The sequence below is a fragment of the Prinia subflava genome, chromosome 18 (assembly GCF_021018805.1).
Source record: "Prinia subflava isolate CZ2003 ecotype Zambia chromosome 18, Cam_Psub_1.2, whole genome shotgun sequence".
Lineage (NCBI taxonomy): Eukaryota > Metazoa > Chordata > Aves > Passeriformes > Cisticolidae > Prinia > Prinia subflava.
The window spans coordinates 2,308,982-2,328,925 of record NC_086264.1 but is presented as its reverse complement, the minus strand read 5'-3'; the positions used below and the strand labels follow the sequence as shown (position 1 = coordinate 2,328,925).

Genomic DNA, 19,944 nt, shown 5'->3' with positions numbered 1-19,944 from the left:
AAGATAGCTCTTTAGTATTTAAAACTAATTTCACAATTCAAATTGGACTTGTTTTTGAAGTATATGAATGAGACATAAATATAGGCTTATCAATCTGCTTAAAAATTTCATTCACATCATGGAAAATGTTTTTCATTTATTAAAAATATCACATTTGGAGACTAGAAACAGTAAAGTGCATGAAAAGTTTCAAATAGAAATTCAAGAAAATCTTATAGCAGCAAAAAAGCAGAATAAAGAAAAACTTAAAAACACAGACACAACCTTTTCCTATCACTGTGCCTTTTTTTTAAACACTAAGCAGCCAAACAGGTGTTTTGTTGTTTTTTGTTTTGTTTTTTTTAGAAAATTGCATCATGTTTCATGCCTCTTGAGGCACAAGGTTTTGAACTGGCCACCCAGAGCATTAAAAGGAAAGAAAACAATTATTTCCAACACATCCAAGAGCATTAACATTTGGGAAGGAACCAGCAGCTTTTTACTTCGGTCCTGACTGACAACAGCTCCCAAACAAATTGGAATCAGGAGGATTTAGAGCTCAAATTTGATCACAGATACTTGGCTGTCTTTGGTTTTCTGATAGTACTGAGATGAGGGGCAGGGCCATGCTGCCAATCATTTATAGTCAGGTATTAAGTGCTTTGCTAATGTGCAAAATTTATGTTGGATGCAGAGCTGAGTCTCCATTTTGGATTCAAACCAACAGTATTTCTAATATTCTTCCTACAAAACAAGCATCTCTATAGTTTTGTTTTTCTTTCTCCTAAGAGGTTGGCTCAACGCTTTGCCACGTTCTGGAAAAAAGCATTACCTTGAAATATGTTAAATGCAAGTTTTAAAATCTCTTTTGTCCATTTTTAAGTGCAGCTTCCTACTGAAAAGAAAAAGCCAGTTTAAAGTAAAATAAAAAAAAAACCCCACAAACAAAAATTAAATTAAAAAAACCTGGAAAGGGGAATAATACTTTGGTTCCAGCCCTAGTGCCAAATGATACCAATATGCACCAAAATGTGCAAAATCTCATATCAAACACATAAGGAAAGGAGCTCGAAGAAGCAGCTGAAGGTTGGCCATACTTCACTCCTATACAGTGGGATTTACAATGTACAGGTCCGTGAGCAGGGGCTGCACTACCTGCGGGAGGGCAGGTGCACGCCGTTCACCAGCGGCAGCAGCGGCGGGTGCAGCTCCAGCTGCGTCAGCAGCGAGAAGTGGTCGGAGGGGATGTGCGGGTGCGGGCAGCCCGTGATGTTGTTGTCCACCAGCCACTGGGGGTCCAAGGGCCCCAGGACTCCGAGCACGTTCATGTGAGTGTTGGAGTAGAAAATGTAGTCAATCACACCCTGCGGAGAGAGGAGAGGGCAGTGAGGGCAGGGCCCGGGGGCACCGCGCTGGCACCGGGGTAAGGCACACCCTGCAGCCATCCTGCAACCCAGGGGCAGCCTGGGGCTTCGGCAGAGCCCGCTGACTCCCAGGCACGGGTGCTTACTTTGAAGTCGAAGGTGTAATTGGTGTAAGGCATCAGGTTGTTCTCGTAGGCGCTCTTGAGCTGGAAGCCGTGCGTGATCCTGCCCTCCGAGGCTCCGTTCTTGCCGTTGCCGCTGAAGTTCATGAGACACTCGTTGTAGCGCAGCTCCTTGAAGTCCTTGTGGTTGTCAGCTACTATGCCATTGCTCAGGTATTCCACCACACCTGTTGGCAAGGGGAAGGGTTTAGGGAGCTGCTTGGAAAGACAACGTTGGCCTGGGGATGTTAAAAACCAGAATGCCACCAAGACATCACGAGATCAGAGATAGCAAAGCAAACCCCTCTCCTTAGAAAGTCTTCATCAGAACTCACATCTTTCCTACTTCTTATTGCTGCTTCAGGCACAGGTGTTTATTTAGTGATTTATTTAAGATCTAACTGTGCTTTTCTACACTTTTGTAGGTGCAGCCAGCTCTCCTGGAGCATCCAGCTGAGCATGAAAAGCAGGTGACTCAGCTGGAGGACTCGCAGTCTCTTCAGCTAGATTTCCAAAGGCAGCTGTTCCTAGGAAAGCCTTCATCCATGCCCTCCCTGGAGAGTGCAAAACAACCCCATCACCTTCAGAGGAAAAGGTGAACTCGAACATTCTGAGAAGGTAAGTTAAAAACCAGGCCAAAAAACCAGCCTTACCTGAGTCAGGCAGTGAGTTGAGATCCGCACACAGCACCAGAGGGATAGAGTTGGGATCTGCTGTCGGGCTACTGGGCCTGCTTGAGGCTTTCTCCAGGATGTTTTTCAGCTCTGAGACGAACATCATGGTCTGGATGAGTTTCACATCTGAGTATTCGGGGTCCCAGTGCATGTGGGCATTGGCCACGATGAGCAGCTGCTTGTCCACGTGAAGCGATTTCATACCTGGATAAAGAATTTTAGCAGTGAGAGGCTCTGCGAACGCAGCAGGTTCCCACTTGTTCACACTCGGTGTAGCTCCTCAGGGCTCAGGGTCAGACACACCAGTAGGTGCGGTGTGTTTTCATTGCTTAAACCTGCTGAAATGCCTGCAAACAGCCTGGGAAGCTCCTTCCAGCCTTTGAATTTCTCCTCTGAAGCCATGAAAAGCCCAGCTGTGCAGACAGAGCACGTAGCAGTTCCATGGAATTGTCTGCTGCATCTGATCAAACTTAATGAAAATGTGACAATCAGTCAATCAGGAGGCAGGAAGAGATACCTGATCATCTCCTTCTTCCACATCAGAACATTAGCACTGACATCTAATCACTGGGGGAGGGTGGAAGGAGTCAATCCAGGGGAGGAAAAGAGAGTTGAAAATAGAAGTTGAACATGGTTGACAACTACTGGTAAGAGCAAATGTGTGTAAACACAGTGACCTTGGGAGAGCTGAGCTGCTCAAGCAGAACGTAACAGAGTAAGTAAGCAGGGATAAAAGCTTGAAAGGAGAAAAGCAGATGCTGGGCATCTTGCTGTGAGCACAACCAGGCCATGTCATCTGTGCCTGTCTGAGCCACTGATGGGCTGCATTTGGCTGCACCACCCAGAGGAACAGCGTGGATCACCTAGGAATAACTCAGGCCTGTCCGTGGAGCTGAGTGTCAGTGAGGACACCACAGCTGTACTCACTTGCTCCAAACAATTCCTTGTGCACCTCCAACACCACGGCGACTCCGATGTTGTCCTTGGTCATCACTCTGTTCAACATGGCCTCCGAGCCCTCCGAGTTGGCCATGGCCACCTGGTTGAACTCCACCGTGTGCTTCTGCACCAGTGTGAACCTGGGCAACGGGAGAGAACGCCCGTGAACCCCCACGGCAGTGCCCACCTGGAAAACACCCCACAGCAGTGCCCACCTGGAAAACACCCATGGCAGTGCCCACCTGGAAAACACCCCACAGCAGTGCCCACCTGGAAAACACCCCACAGCAGTGCCCACCTGGAAAACACCCACGGCAGTGCCCACCTGGAAAACACCCACGGCAGTGCCCACCTGGAAAACACCCACGGCAGTGCCCACCTGGAAAACACCCATATCTGCCCCACACGCTCCCTCTCTTCCAAACCACTCCACATGGTTCTAGACACGACCCGAGAGATGTGGGGGTTTTTTTTCTGGAAGCACTGAAAACCCTGAGAGGCAGCTCAGGCTTTGGGAAACTTCCATCCTAATTACTGGAAGCTATTCTGAGGTTTTAGTGTGAACTTTACAAGCCGGTGCTGCCCCTTACTTTTCCGTTTTGAAGAATATCGCGCAGCCATCCACATGCTTCTTCTCCTGCTCGGACATGATTTTGGCACGTGACTTTGGAGAAAAGAATCCGTCGTATCCCCGTTCTTTCAAGGCTGGCAGGAAAAGGGTGAAGTATTGCTCCGTTTCCACTTCCTAGAATTGTACACAAACACCTCAGGCTGAAGAAGTGAAGGAAGCCCTTCCTTGCGCCCGCCCTGGCTTGCAGTCAGAAAAGCTGCACCATCCATGTCACTTCCCAGACTAACGGCCTGCTGGGAACTGCTGTGTGCTCCTGGATTTCCTGGAATCCCCCCAAAGGCAAAGTGACAGGTGTATTTCCAACAGCAGTAGCCCACACCTGTATGTTTGACACTGGAATATGGATACACAGCTTGCACTGGGAAGACCTGGAATTTGCAATACAGCAGGTGACTATAGTGTTCCCAAGGAGCTTCATGTTTTCTGTTGCTGATGGAAAATGCAGTTATTTTTTATTACCTGAAGACTAATGATATCTGCATCACAGTTGACAATTTCTTCCATGATTCCCTTTTTCCTGTACTCCCAGTTGAGTGCCCAGGATGGGCAGTAGCCATAGAGCTGCCGGTTGGCGTATTTATCACACAACACATTGTAACACATAACTGTAAATGAAGCTGCAAGGAGAGAGAGAGGGAAAGGCTGTCAGCCTCTGGAGATTGTCTCTTTGGCTTGGAGAGAGTGCCTGGAAGAGCTGAGACAAAGCCCAACACGGAAAAGAAATGCCCAGCATCCCATTCAAATGACAAAAATGGCATTTACAGCACGGCCCTAGGTTAATTTTTCTAGTACAAATGAACAAATTGCTGTTTTCACTCTGATCCAGGAAAATGAAGCCCAAGGTAAGTTTCCCAGTGTGTCACCTTGTAAGCACAGATTTACCTGAGGGCAGAATTTGGTCTCGTTCTTTTAAAGTAATCCATGGCCTTGGAGGCAGCTGCTCTGGATGAACTACAAAAAAATTAAACCAGTGATTAATTCAGAGTTTCTATTTGTAAGTTACAATTTCTAAGTCAAAGTGATGACTGAACAATGATGTGTTTTGCATCCCCCACTTCCTGAGTCTTCAGGGGAGCCAAAAATTATTTAAATGAGTAGCTCTAGTAAGAGAAAAATTGTAATTTGTAAGATTCACGACTATTTTTTTCTCTTGTTTTCAGATTTAGAAGCACCACTAAAATACTCCTGCACATTGGATAATCTGCTGGAGAAGGAGGGGTAAATCCTGGCATGGTTCAGCCACCCCTCCTCCAAGAACCTCGCCCTGCATCCATCATTCCTGCAGTGCCTTAACCTGGGAGACAGCGAGTGGCAAACCACAAGGCTCAGTTATGGAACCACAAAGCAGGACTGAAGTCAGGTACTGGATGTTCTTAATGGTGTTTCTCAAGCTAAATTTGACATTCTGCTTGCATTCCAATGATTATTTCAGATGGGGAGAACCAAAATGGCTTCAGCAAGGCAGACTTTGCCCTTGGTTGGTAATTGAAGGGTTTCAAACAGAACTGAGAGAACGTTTGGCTGTAACACAGGAGAACCTTAGACAGTGCACATCAGCCCCTTCCACTGTGTGTGAGGGTGTGTTTTGGGATATGACTGGAGCCACCTGACAAAAACACTAAAGCAGTGAGGAAATACCCTCCCTCCAGTGGCTCAGGGTCACGTTTTAGGAGCAAATCCTACTTTTAAAGCCTTTCTGCCCACCATATCCATAGGGCTGTACCTGCTAGATTGTCAAGCATGTAGTTCAGTAGCTTTCGGGTTCCGTCTGGATCCTGGTAGAGGCTCAGAATATCTTGGGATAAAGGATTGCCTGCCAACAGCACAAAACAACAGAGGGGGGATCAGCTGCCTGCCTCTCTTGAGGCTTTCCACCCAAAGAAATTCTCCCAGAATGAGAACAGATGAATTAACTTAGCAGGTTAAAGGGTTTATTTCCCTGACTGCCAATTTGAAATGAGTTCCTAAGGAAGTTTAGCAGCATTAAGGAAGACAAGCATTGTTTTCCCAACTGCCTGGTCATTTTTGCTACCAACTTAAAGCTTAAAATAACCTGTAAGAAAACCTTGAGGCAATAGAGGAAGCTTTTGAGCCCAGCCCCCTTCAGGATTCCCAATAACTCACAGGCATATGGAAGTGGAAAGAGCTCACCTTTCAAACCCAGGGTTTGCAGCTGGAAGAGCCGTCCAAGTTCATAAGGCAAAACCCGTAAGAGATTGTTATTTAAAAGCAATTCCCTGCAGCAAATGCAAAAACACTGGGTGAGTATTACTGCAGAAGAAACTCCTAAGGTGCTGTACACTGCTCATCATCAAAGAGAACACTTTTCACCCTGAATTTTAGAAAAATATGCCAATCTTCCTGTGCCAAAGCACGACTGAAACATACATTCATTAGGGGAAAAAAAGCCACAAAACCTAAGATGAAACCAGGGATGAAACCAGTGATACATCAACAATCAGAAAAAAAGCCCAGTGAACCCAAAAGTAATTATTAGAGCCGAAGCTCTGCACCACTCTGGAGTTTTTCAGGATTATTTGAAACACAACACAGGAAACAAACTGAAACTCAAGTCTTGATCCCAAGATAGAGATTTTTGGGGAAGTTAACCAGAACAGTTCCCCTCACCTGAGAGACACCATGTTTCCTAGTTCTGCTGGTAAACTTCTGAGTTTGTTGGATGACAGATCCAGGTAAACCAGATTGTGAAGCTTGGCAATATCAGGTGGAATGCGAGTAAGGTTGTTGTCATTGAGGTGCAGAGCAGTCAGGTGTGTCAGCGACCACAGCGACGTGCTTAAGCTCCGCACTCTCCCTGAAAGAAGAAGGCAAGGAACCTCCTCTTCACTCTGCACCACCAGACACAAAAATGGGACCTGGAGTGGTCTGGGGCACCAATTATGGGATTTTAAACCCCAAGCAACTCACCCGAGATCTCTAATTCAGCCCAGTGCGACTTCTTCCCGTTGGCCACCTCTTCCGCCGACATGATGGTGTAAATTCTGCGAGGATCTGGAGGATCATATTTTTCCTTTGGCATCCCTGTTAGTCTGAAAGACCATCACAACTGTTACTCCACGGCATTGCTTTGATTCTATCCTGCCAGGAGCTGACCTTTCCCAGGGATACCCAATGTCCCAGAGTTTATGCACAATGAATATTGGGCTGCCAAGCAGGCAGTCACAGCTGGCAGCATTCCGGGATGGAAAAGAGCATTTCTTCCTCAGAACCTGGGGTTTCTGCCGTCACCTGCTGCGTTTCCCAGTTTATCCCCCATAACTCACAGAGCTGTTTGCTGTGGCAGAACCTGCAAACAAGATCACAGCGTTCCACTGTTCCCGGATTGCTCCCTCCTGCTGCAGCTTGCACAGGGAGCCAAGGATTGAAGGGAAGGCCCTTAATTTCAACATGCTAAGTCCCACTTCTCCACTCTACTTATAAAAGGCTTGAAATTGCAGCCTGAGAGGGAATTAGCTCCATTTTCCCATTAACTGTCCAGCTTTTGTGTTTTGTGCTTTTTCATGCCCAGGATCAGTCAAGATCTTTATCCATCCTAATGGCCCAGGAGCCATAAAAAGAGCTCAGGTAAAATTCCCATTTAGCTGTTCTGGGGCACAAAGGGCTCCAGCCCAGAGCAAAATGTGAATATTAGAAGCCTAAGGAGCAGCCTGTGCACACCAAAGTCATCCAATTGTCCTGACTCTCAGAAAGGAGCTCTGATGTCCCATTCAAAAACCATCCACTTGCCAGGGGAGAGATTTTATTCCATGCCTCCCTAGGCTGTTGTGCTGAGCAGGGCTGTGTGTGATTTAAAAACACAAGGTTAGCCGAGTTTGCTGTTGGCTGGTCTTTTCCTTCCCAGACACACAAAATCCACAAGACTTGATTTTATACAAATCCAAAGACACTGCTCCAGAGGATGCAGCTCTTCCCTCAGTCTCTCCTACAGCCAGCTGCAGTAGCTGTGAAGCTCTTTGAACAACCCTAACTTGAATTCGAGGTAACAAGTTGAGGGTTTTGTTCAGTGAGTCCAGCTAAGCAAAGATTCTACTTTCCCTTTGTGAGGGTCAGGTCCTGCCGTGTTTTGCAGCCGATGCCGCAGCCGGAGCAGCGTTCCGGCACACGCAGGAGCTCTCAGGGCTGTCCCCTGCCAAGGCTCTCAGTTACAGGGCTGCTGCTTCCTTCCCTGACGAACGCCCAAGGAAACTGCAGGGGCAAATGCCAGCCCCACAGCTAATTATAGCCCCCTGTTATTTCCAGGTGAAGTCACGGGAATAAGAGGATTTTGCGCTCACACTGCTTGGCATGGGGCCGTGAAGGGAACCAGTTACTTAAGGACAAGGGATTAGACCTGAAATCCTTCCATCTTCATTCCAGAACCCCAAAATCAGAACGGCCTTTCCCCCACACACAAGCAGGCTGCGCTTTGGGAGTGCCTAATCTCCGGTGCTTGGGTTTTGCTGGATTTATCTTTGCTCTTCAGGTGCCACTGTGGAAGTGGGGAGCACTTGAACAGATTCCTCACAGTCCCTGCCAGGCCATGAGAGCCCCATTCCACCTGCCCTTGCTGTTTAATCTGTCACATCTTACACTGATCTGTGCCTCTACAGCATCTGGATCCAAGACACGGCAAACTTTGCTGTCCAGAACCCAGGACTGGGGTGAGTGCTCTGTGGTGAAGTCCCTAAAACCACGGTGCTGAGACCTCCTGAGCCAGCCCCTGCCCATCCACAGCAGCCCGCAGATGACCTCTGACCCCCTGACACATCTGAAAGCTCCAGGATTGTGCCTCAGAGGGCACCCAATTAAATGATGTTGAAATATGGCTCGTTAGGAGGAGTGCTCTGCCAGTGCAGGGCGATGTGTGGCCGTCAGGGGCCTTCCACAGAAGTGAGCCCTGAGCTGGGAGGAAGGACACGCGCATTTTTCAGCTGTTAGTCACTTCAATATTGCTTTGAAATAGTGGTGAGTCAAACAGGCAGCAGTGTCATTGCCACAGTTACAGAAAGGGGAAAACAAGCCTAAATCAAACGCACTTTTTTCCCCTCCTTCTGCATCACAGCAACATTGAGCAAGACTTGAAAGTCAACGTGTATAATTCTTTTCCCAGGCAAAAAATGAATTCTGCCTGGGTTCCCAACTTGTGCCGTTCCCATCTCCCATTCCGCTTGTCCTGGAACTAAAACAGTATCCAGAAATCCCAACCTGTTTTTGCTCAGGCTTCAGGGAGCTACACTGAGTTCCCTGAATCCATTAACCCCAAACTCTGCAGCACATCAGTGAAAATTTTGGCTGGCTTTTCTCCTAAAGGCTCCCCTTGGAGGACTTCTGAAGCTACTAAGACTTGCTTTCTGCTACAGATCCAGACTTATATAGCGTGACCCTGATTTCATGTAAAATAAACACAAAATCTCTTCCTGATTTTGTGTAAATTAAAGAAAACCTGGAGATGAGGACATCAATGCATTAGTAAGAACAATATTTAAGCTCTGGGGGTTCCTAAAATAACTCTTTAGGTCCAAGTCCATCTCCAAAAACCCAGAGATGACTGGCAGAGCAGGATTACTCAGCTGGAACCCTAGGTGTGGTCCTGGGTGAGCCTAAGCAGCTTTCTGAGGTGGCTATAAAGAAGGGCCAGGGGCAGGTACTGTGTTTCCACCACTAGGCCTTCCTCTTCCTTGGACTTTTGGGGTTTTATGCTGTTTTATTTGCTGGGGTTTTTTTGTGTATGAGGCATGCTGACTATCATTTAAAGCCTGGAGAGAAAAAACAAACCAATAATGGAATGCTACTGAAGGTGTGAAGAGTGTCAGAGAGGAAAAGTTGAGATACTGGGTTGCAGCAGAGGCTTTTAATATGAAGAAGTGTTTTTTGGGCAAGAAACAACAGGAACTTCTGGGTTTCAAACACACAGTCCCCTCCCAAACAGTGTAGAAGATGCATATCTTAAATTACAGTGACCATAAGATGTTTTGTTTAAGTTCTTTTATACCTCAGTGCATAAATGAGCTGTCAAACGAGGAGGCAAACAGAGCAGAGCTCAGCCTGCATCCTGCTGCAGCCCTGTGTTCATGGATGTCTGGCACAGCTCCAAACCCTCCCTTCAGCCCGGTGACATTCTTTGTGATTGTTTTGGTTTTTTTTTTCCCCAGCCTCTGTATATGGATGAGTCAAAGTGCCAAAGCGTTTTGGAAACAATCCAGCAGCCAGCCCTGAGTGGCTCCTCCCTCCCCCGAGCAGGGCTGTGTCCATCCCCTTCCATCTGGTGATCCCTCCCAGGAATCCGCGATCCCGGCTGGCGGGGCGTGCGCGTGTGTACACACACGTTGTCCAGCGCTGGGAGCTGGGCTGAAAGCTGCGAAACAGCACCATTTTTATCTGTTCATCTAAAGGTCTATTTATGTGTTTTGTAATCAGGCCCGAGTGGCTGCAAAGGGGGGAGAGGAAGGCTGCTCGTCTGCACTGCTCTGCTTTTAGGAGTGTGACAAAAGTCTCCGCATTTCGGCCTCCCCAAGGAGAAGAGAAGCACAGCCAATACCCACAAATACAAAAACTGGCTTGGAGTACTCTGGGGGGGAGGAAAAGCAGGTGATTGTTCAAGGGGATGTTAGGGGGATTTAAAGAAACGTGCCAAGACTGGGGTATGTACAGATGTGTTATCTTAAGGTGAACTCTTTGCTATATCCCTATATACAGGATCTCGTGTGTATAAATCAGCAAGGCAATATTGGAGAATGGGAAATTCTGATGGTCTTTTATGTGGATCTCAGCTTTTCTCATGGTGCTTTCCTGCAGGAATATGTGCAACCACCTCTGTGTACACCACATCTCCCAAGAATTCAAAGAGCACCCGAGTCGGCCAGTCCAGGTACTTACTGTCTTTCCAGCTCCTTTCCAAGTACCCTGACTGGGGACAGAGATTTGCAGGGAATCAAATATAAATGCCTCACTGTGGGTTTTTTTAATTAAAAAACCCCCAAACAATTAAAAAACAATGTCTGAGGAGATTTGAAAGAATCCCTGAGGAAAGTCTGACACAGAGCACAAGGAAAATCAAGTTGGGAACAGGGAAAGGTAAGAGGTAACCACAGACCCGCAGCTGGCAGTAAATTCAGTGGTGCTGGGATCCCAGGGGGCTCCACATTATCTCTTTGAGCCCAGAGAAGCACAGACAAGTCACAGAAGCAAACAGCAAAAGCCAAGGGGAGGAGTGGGAAGGGAGGGAACGAGCTGTATTTGATTAATTCCAGAGCCAACTGGCACTCACTTGATGGAAATGCTAATTGTCCCACTGACATACACCCACTAGTTATTCCCCTCATTCCCTCATCTCCTCTAAATGAAGCAGTCTTTTCTTAAATCACAGGTAACACAAGAATATCCAGGTTTCCACCCTTCCTTTTCCTCCAAGTCACAGCCCCAGTTACAGGACCAGCTGAACTATTTACTGCATGGAAATGGTACACAGCATTACACAGCTGCTTTTTATTGCTGTGTTTGGTTAAGAGTCAGCCCTCGCTCCAAAGGAACAGTTCCTGCCCTGCTGGAAGCAGCCTGGTACCTCTCAGGGTGTGCAAGACAACTCCTGAACGTCCACAACAGATCACTGAGTGTTTGCCTTTGTCTGCAGGTGCCTTTTACACTTTGTGCTTCCAGAGCAGCTCCTGAGGCTGCTTTACATGGAATCACAGGGCAGGCTGCTCCCCAAAATAGGCTCTGCTTACCAGAAATGCATGCAAGGGGCTACTGTAGGGCATGAAGTGTTTCCAGAAGCCAGCCTGTAAATAAATGTCATCAGAAGCCCCCAAAGGGCTGGTTTAAACAGTGTACTTATTTATTTACACAAGTATCTTGCACTGTTTCAGAGAAATGACCCATTTGCAATGCTGCTCCATCCCCTGGAGAGTGCTGGGCTTCTAATGAGATCCAGGACTGAGTGGCTTAAAGGATTAGGAGCTGAAGTCACCAGGAGTCTGGGGAAGGAAGAAGCCAGCGCTGGATCAAGACAAAACACCATCCTGGGCTGTGGGCATGGAAGAGAAGCAGCCATGTGTGGCTGCAACTTGAAGCAGGAGGTTTTCCTAGGACTAGGGAGGCAGAAAACTCCCAACAGCACGAGCAGAGAGAGCTGGCAGTGCCGTGGTGTGCAGTGTCCCTCTGAGCCATGAGGGGAAGAGCTGTTCTACTGACAAGGCTGATGTGACACCCATTCAGTCACTCCTCAGAAATGATAAAGACCCTGCTCAGGCTGCTGCTGAGAGCCAACACCGAGCTCATTCAACTCCTCAGGATCGATACCTGGAGAGAAGTCAGCTATTGACCTGTTTTTTGAGCAAAACTACACGGGAATTATGAGTCCACGCACACTGCAGGAACTCGGGAGAGGTCTTCTCAATGAACCAAAAGATACAGTTGGAATCATCAATACCCTTTCATCCTTCAAAGCAAAGTTTGTGCTAGGAGAAAAGAAATGAGATCATTTCCACGGCCACGGTGTCATCTTCCCTTTTCAGTGGGAGACTGCCAGCCCTTCCACAAAATCAGCAAAGCCCAGCAACACTTCAGTGACTCTCCCTCTACAATCCAAAGAAATCTGTAAAACTTAATTCAAACGGCTTTAGAGTTACAAGGCTTGCCTTGTTCAACCACAAGTAAATTTGGATGAGTCAAAGCTCAAGATTTTAAAAGAAAGGAGGAGAAAAAGAGAAAAAAGGCCAAAGGAAAAAGCACACACCGATAGTGGAAACTGTTTTGCAATCACTGGCCCAATAAATGAGCCTTTTCATTTTGGACAGGCCACAGGATGCTGCACTAGTGCTCAAAGTAGCTGTGCTTGTATGCTCAGGAGAAGAGAGAAGGGATCTGTTAAACCCCCCCCAGTTTATAGGAATAAACCCTGTTCTCCAGAGGGTGTGTTTAAATGTACTTTGCATTTTAATCTCAGAAGAAGCAAAGTTTGCCTAATAGCCTGAGCAAAGCATATTATTTGAATATTAGAAGATAGTTCAGCTGCTTCTGTATCTGATTATCCCAGTCTTTCCCATGAGCATTTACACCATACTTAAACTTCCAAACAGAATCCCAGACTGGTTTGGGTTGGGAGGAACCTTTAAGCCCACCCAGATCCACCTCCTTGCCATGGGTGGGGACACCTTCCACTGTCCCAGGCTGCTCCAAGCCCTGTCCAGCCTGGCCTTGGGCACTTCCAGGGATGGAGGGGCAGGCACTCCTGCTTTGAGTTACCCGGCTTCTCTGAGTAACCTGTGCCAGAAGAGAGGCTCAACTTGTGTTGCTTCCTCTGTTCAGCCACGTGAAGGGATTTCACCTAAAGCCAAGGAATACCTTTGGCAAGTTTTGCTGTAGTTTTTCAAACAGGTTGGTTTTCTGATATTTCTTAACATATTGGCAAGCTAAAGGTTAATTACAGAGCTCTCTGAAAGAAAGTTAGAGAAGACAAATGCAGTCCAAAGCCCCAGTGCTACCTTGCCTGCTGTACAGAATTGGAGGGTAAAGGAAGAGCACACACACGGTGGGTAGGTGCAGGAGGCAGGTATGGATTCAGGAATGCTGAAGCCTTGTTGACAGCCTGAGGTTTTCAACCACATAATTTTCCAAGCAGAAAATACTAGAGAGTTATACTCATCTCCCCACGTCCAGGGTTGTTTTGTTCAGACCTGCAGCTGCCAGGAAATAAATGGGCAATGACTTAAAACTGAATTATTCCCCCTTTAACTGCACGAGAAGCACCTGGGGGTTCCCAGAGCAGGCAGAAAACCACCTTGCAGTTCAGCACAGGCCCAGTCTCAAACCTCTTGGTTTATCCACGGGTCTCAAAATACCAAATAGATTTGCTTCTCCCATCCCCTCCAAACATTCCTGATTCCTCTGATGCACTCCACTCCTTCCCAGTCTTTGCTCCAGACTAAGGAGGAGGAAGAGGCTCGTTGCACAGGTACAAACACGTCCCTGGAGATTGACCTGCTCTCAGTGGCAAGATGTGACTTGGATGGAGTTAAAAAATGTGAGCCCAGCTCCTCCTGGCATTTGGGGCTGTTCTGGTATGTGAGAAGTCATCTGGCCCTGCTTTCCTTTTGCTTTCTTAACCTTCCAGAACAAAAAGGGATGAAAGGAAAGGCGTTCACAAGTGGAATTTTTGGCTGGGCAGTCATTCATCCTGTGCTGGATCTTTCCCACTGCCAGGGCCAGTTGTAAAGTAATGTAATGCAGTAAGTTGAAACTGAATTTTAAGCTATAGAGGAAGTGGGAAGAGCAAAGGATATTCTCCGAGTGTTGAGGCTGACTCAGGAAAAGGACCAGGGGTGTTTTTTGGAACATACACCCCCCTTGTGATCTCACACAGGATGGTGATATCCAGCAAAGCAGACAAAGTATGTTTTCTGCTTTCCCCATTTACCAGTTTTCCTGGGAGTATCCTATGGAAAAAGAGCTACAAATCTGCAGAAGGAGGGCTTCTGCACTCTTTTTAGATGGGGCTTAAATCCAGAGCTTTTTGAAAGGGCCTTTAGATTGATTTCTTAGGAAGGAAAAAGAAAAAAAAGCAAAACTAATTTGTGATTAGAAGGCACAAAGATGTTCACTCAGATGGAAGCATTCCTGAAAAGCAAGGGGAAAACTACCGGAGCAATCCATTCAGCTGCCCTAAAGGGTAAACAGCAAACTTGAACACCATCCACAAATCCTGATTATTATTAACAGCTTGACCAAAAGCTTATGGGTTTTGTACTTTTCTTTGTACTCCCGGAATCTGATGAACTTAAAAGAATGTGTTTGACACCAAAGCAAGGAGGGAGGGTCCCTCTGCAGCTACACAAGGCTAAACATTCCTGCCTCTCCTGCAGCCTGCGGAGCTGCCTCAGCCTAGGAACTTTTTTGCCTTTAAAAAAAGCATGTAAGATCTTTAACTGGGTATCTTCCCTTCCAGGGTTGGAAGCAGCAGCGTGGGGAGCTGCTGGCGTGCAGAGGTAATTGTGGAAGGGTTGGTGGCCAGGATAAAGGACACTTGTGGTGGCTTTGCTTTGCATCCCTGTTCCCAACACAGCCCCTGGAGAGCACAGGTGGGTGCATACCTTGGGAAGGGGAAAGGCCCGGGGAGCAGAGCTGCTGCCGGTAGTTTCCCAGCCATAAAAATTCCTGCTGCTCCTGGCTGAGGGCACAAGAGGTTTCCCTTTATGCTTTGTTTAGGGTAAGGAATAATCCAGATTCACATCAACAGGGATGGTGGCAGGGTGTTCTGAAGGATTTGTCTCTTCATGTCTGAAATTTCCCAACCTTCCAGCTGCAAGTGGGGAACCCAAAACTTGGACGCCTGCTGAAAGGATAATTTTAACTTAGAACATGCACTTACATCCCAGCCTTCATATCCTGCAAATCTGCATTTGGAGTCCCACAGCCCTTTTATTCACATTTTTTCTGTCTTTCTCAGAAAAAACACCAAGCTCCTCCCCAGGCAAGCAGAGCAGGGAAGACACTACAGCACACAGAGGTGAATGGTGAGCTTAAGTGGTGCTGTGCAGTCATAAACACCAGTAATGACAGCCACCAGGAAATGCCAGGGTACGGGTGAGCACACAGACGTAACTGATCTGTGTCTGCACACGCAGGCTACAATTACTCCTGTGCAAGACACCCAACAGCCCACTGGGGTTCTCTTCCCTGGTCTGGGTGCAGCTCCCCAAATCCCTGTGCTCACTGACCGCACATGACTTGTAGCTACAACTGCTTGGAGCTGCTTTTTGTTCATCCTGGAGCATTTTTCTAAGTGCTGGTTTGACTTCTGCCTCTCAAAGGGATGAAATGTATTTCTTGTAGAACAGCCCACAGTGCATTTCTGCCTATCTTTAATTCTGTTTTCCATGACCACCTGTCAAATCGCTTCCTGCTGGTGGCTGAACACTCCTAAAGTTACATCTCTGGAGGGAGATACCCAAGAGATTGCAAAAGTTCTTCTTGTAAACAGGATTCCAGAAAGATTTTCTTCCAGTGCTGTCTTTGATTTAGAGTAACTTCAGTTTGGTTTTTCTTTTGAGAGGAGTGTGGATTTTATTTTCTCATTTTCAACTCTGAGAGAGGAATTTTCTCCCACACAACAGCACCCAAGTCAGGCCCAGCACCCTGACACTGGAGGTGTCATGTAGCCCTTTTGTGAATTTACTAAATTGTGAATTTACAATTACTCTGTTGGCTCTGCCAACAGAGCCAGTTAGCAGGTTCAGCTAAAGGCCTTCCACGGCGCTCTCTGCGTCCAGCTCTGAGATCTGAGGGCACAAATGGATCCAGAAAATCCCGTGCATGTTAGGTTCTTTTTGCCATTTCCTACCAGACACTTCAGTTTACTCTAAGTTGACCTTGCTGGGGTGGTCTTGTGGTGGGAAGTTTGATGACAGCCCCAAGGTGCACAAAAGACAGGCAAGGAGAGCAGCAGAATTCCAGAAATATTGTCACCACCAAGGGATCTTGATAAAGAAACCTCTTCTTTTTTTCCCTTTTTTTTCATTCTTTTGTTTTTAAATCATTACAGGTGAGATGGAGAAGCTCCACAGACAAATCACTGGAACCCAAAGAATTAATCAGAAGGTAAAGTTAGACCACACTGTCACCGTAACAAGAACCCAAGCCTTGATTACAGCCTGCCATCAAGAGAACCACAGAATCTGGACAAAAAAAATATTACAAGAGGCTTAGCATTTAATGCTCTAAAGCACTAAATCCACAGCAAATCCTCCTGAATCTAAATATGCCTAAGACATATTTTAACTTTTTTTTAAAATTTTTCACAAATGCCATCTTATGCTCCCAAAAAACTGAGCTCCACTGTTATTTCTGCTTTCTCAGGAGTCTGCAAATCAGGTTACATCCCGTGTCTTGAGTGCCCTTTTGGCACTCCCAAAATCTCTTGCCAATAAACAGTAAGCAAGTAAAAAGTAAGCACTTATTTGGATTTATCTCCCCTTTTAAACTCAAGTAACCCAAAAGTGTCCAGCAGATTGCAGCTGATAAAAGCAGAACTTCTTGGGGGTGGTTCAAGAAAGTTTGCCTGGAAATTGTGCATGTTACTGATGCATAATTTTACCACTTAAAACCTTGAGGAAGGTTTTAATAAGAAAAAAGAGACACATCCCCCCATTTGTGCACATTGACTCAAACAAAAAAGCCAGTGGCTGCTGTGATCTACCTAACTCTTAGTTTTAATTCTTGGTGGTTTAGATTTAAATTAAGTAGAGACTTACCCAGTGTGGAAATTAATTAATTTTTCCCCACTGGTGCTTTTTCATTCTCCTAATAGAATCCACACACATACCTCGGGATCACTTTCTGGCTTATTTCTCCTAGGACTGGTGCGAAAGCTAAACTTGGTCAAAAGCCTGCCTGGCTTTTTGCAAAACCACAGCTGTTAATGGAAAGCAACAAAATAATCCCAGTTTATCCCATGAACTGGAAGTTATAGCAACACCTTCTGATGGAAAGAAAACAGCCATAACATCATTTACTTCCACAAGAGAATTCCCAGTGCGAATGTCACGGAGCTCCTACAGATTCTGGATGGGAACAGGAGAGCCACGCATGGCAAATAAACCTGGAGCAGCCGTCCCTGCCCTTCCCTTCCCAGCCAGGCAGATAAATGCCTGAGCAGGCTGCATCCCTGGAAGTGGTGTGCTACCAGGGCCAGGGAAAAACACCCTTTAGAAAACGAAAACAAGCTCTATCAGTAAAAGTGCACTTCTGCAGATAACTGCTCCTGCAGCTGGGGCTTCTGCTGGCACAGCTGTGTCAGTGACGGGTCACGCTCCGGCACCGCGCGCAGACAGAGCTGTGCCAGCAGAAGCTCGCATGCAGACCTGCTGGGAAACTCCGCAGCCACCGACACGAACCTGCAAAGTTGTGCCCTTTTCAGCTGCAGCAGAGGGAAGTCTGTCCAGCAGTCTGCTGATGGGGAGTTTCACCCCTGACACATGAGGGTCTGACCTTCCAGGGATGGGAGAAAACGAAACTTTGCACAGGAACACCTATGGGCCATTTACACTGAGTTTTATCCTTCAATTAAATGCACAAACTAAATGAGAAAGAGCCCCTGTAGGAAGAGATAAAAGGGAATAAATTAAATTGTGCTGTACTTCAGCACTTGGAGCAGCCCCCGCTTTTAATAGTAAGAAGGGAACAAAACTGAAAGTGTTTAACAGGATTTGTTTAGCAGACAGCAGAGCACTGCAGAATTTCCACGGTTCCGTGAAACCCAACAGGCACGCTGCAACAGGGCTTTTGGCATCTCAGTCACCTCTGGAGGAGATTTAATGCCCGGGCTGGAGCTCAAACACAAGTTCTGTTTGGGTGAACCGACACGATCCTGCAGGTTGGTGATGTGGATCGTTATTCCAAAGCACGGAGCAGTGAGGTGTCAGCAGTGCCCGCTGTCCCTCCGCTCCAGAGCACCGTTCTGAAACCAGGCTGGAAATGCCTCCCCCGGTGGGGAGGGGCGCCCGGAGGAGCAGGGCTCGGTCCGGGACATCGGCTCGGGCTCTGCAGGCGGCGCAGAGCCAAACGCGGTGTCCCGCCAGCCTGGATCTGCTGGGAGGCACCGCCAGCAGGTGGCCGAGCCCAGGGATGCTGCCCTCCGGGACAGGACGTGGCAGGACCCCTTTCTCTATTTCTCACAGGGAGAACACGGAAATAAAATCACTGGCAGCGCTGTCTTTGTAAAGGCCGTGCTCTGCCTTCCTGAGAGCTCTCTGGCCCTCCACACTGGGATACAGCTTCTAGGAATTCCCTGGGTTGTGTCACGTTGTTAGGAATAAAGTGCTAGTTTTTCTTATTAAAAATAAACACGTTGCCATCACTTTCATTAACAGCCATGTCTACACATCATGAACAACTTCTAGGTGGGTGAGAGGGGAGGGCACCGATACAGATTTAATTGTAAAAAATTCCCCGCTTAACCAAGGCCGTGTAAAATCCTTATCAGCACGGCAGCTCAGAAGTTGTACCTCCCCAAAACAAATACTCAAAGTTTCCAAAAGAGCCCAGTAAAAGCCACTGGTCTAAAGATTTCCAGAAGGTCAGATAAAGTGTGGTGTGTCTGGGAGCAACAGAGCCCTCCACCACATTTACCAGAAGCACTTCAGTTTAACAAGCGAGCCCAGACTGTAACAAAACTCAGTGTTTAAGCGTGCTTTCATCTGCAAGCACCACGGCCTGGGTTGGCAGCCCAGGTTTTATTGCAGGTGACACTCCTGTCATCCTCCTCCTACGGAACTGCTGCGGACCACTGAGAATCACCGAGAAAAGGTGGCGAGACCAGTGTCTCCCCAAAACATCCTGACCCCAAAAGTACCCTCACCCCAAACACGCCCTCACCAACACACCGGGGGTCACCCACGGCGCCAGGCCAAGGTCCCACCGCGGCACGTGAAGGGGATTGGGGCCAGCGCTCGCCCCACGGCCAAGTCTCACCCTACAGCCGTGGCTCACCTCACGGCTGGGATTAGTCCCGCGGCTGAGGTTCGCCTCAAGGCTGGGCTCTGCCCCATGACCGGGATTTACCCCACGACCGGGATTCACCCCACAGCCGGGGTCCACCCCGTGGCCGGGATCTGCCCCACCACAGCGGCTTGCCCCTCGGCTGGGGATCGTCCCACGGCTGGGATTTGTCCCACGGCTGAGGATCGCCTCACGGCCGGGATTCACTCCGGGGCCCGGGTTTGCCCCACGACCACGGTTCACCCCACGGCCGGGATTCGTCCCACGGCCGATGTTCCCCCCATGCCCGGAATCGGCCCCACGAGCACGGCTGGCCCCACGGCCGCCACCCGCGGCTCCGAGGCGAGCGCGGCATCCCCTCGGGCAGCTCCGGCCGCAGCGCCGCCGCCGCGGCCTCCGGGCCGGCCCCGCGGGGCCGACCGCCATCGCCCCGCGGCGGGGGCTCTGCCCGCAGCCCCGCACACGCGGCCCGGCCGCGGCGCTGCCGGCGGGGCCCGACATGGCGGCGGGGCCGCTCCCGCCCGTCTCACCTGCATGCGGCGCGGCGGGGCGGCGGGGCCGGCGGCGGCGCGGCGGGGCGGGCGCACACGACATGCGGGCGGCGGCCCGCGGGCGGCGGGGACGGAGCCGCGGGGCCCGGGCGGCGGCAGCGGCGGCGGCGGCGAGGAGGAGGAGGAAGAAGAGGAGGAGGAGCGGCGGCCGGG

At 48.4% G+C, this 19,944-nt stretch overlaps 1 protein-coding gene across 1 annotated transcript; it reads right to left on the bottom strand.

Moving 5' to 3' along the window:
- Positions 1-105: 105 nt before the first annotated feature.
- Positions 106-19,934, bottom strand: CNOT6L (CCR4-NOT transcription complex subunit 6 like). Its single transcript, XM_063414997.1, has 12 exons — positions 19,771-19,934; positions 6,677-6,798; positions 6,377-6,563; positions 5,900-5,985; positions 5,472-5,561; positions 4,631-4,699; positions 4,208-4,365; positions 3,708-3,862; positions 3,106-3,257; positions 2,158-2,382; positions 1,490-1,692; positions 106-1,343 (listed from the first exon to the last, which is right to left on the bottom strand). The coding sequence occupies exons 2-12, from the start codon at positions 6,786-6,788 to the stop codon at positions 1,131-1,133; spliced, it is 1,650 nt and encodes a 549-aa protein (XP_063271067.1). The 5' UTR covers positions 6,789-6,798; positions 19,771-19,934; the 3' UTR covers positions 106-1,130.
- Between the last annotated feature and the right edge of the window lie 10 nt (positions 19,935-19,944).

Coding starts and splice junctions, on each gene's coding strand:
- CNOT6L (XM_063414997.1), bottom strand. CDS start 6,788: ATGCCAAAGGAAAAATATGATCCTCCAGATCCTCGCAGAATTTACACC. Junction 3,863..4,207: donor CAGATATCATTAGTCTTCAG/GTAATAAAAAAT, acceptor GTACAATTCTAG/GAAGTGGAAACGGAGCAATA. Junction 1,693..2,157: donor CAACTCACTGCCTGACTCAG/GTAAGGCTGGTT, acceptor CCTTGCCAACAG/GTGTGGTGGAATACCTGAGC.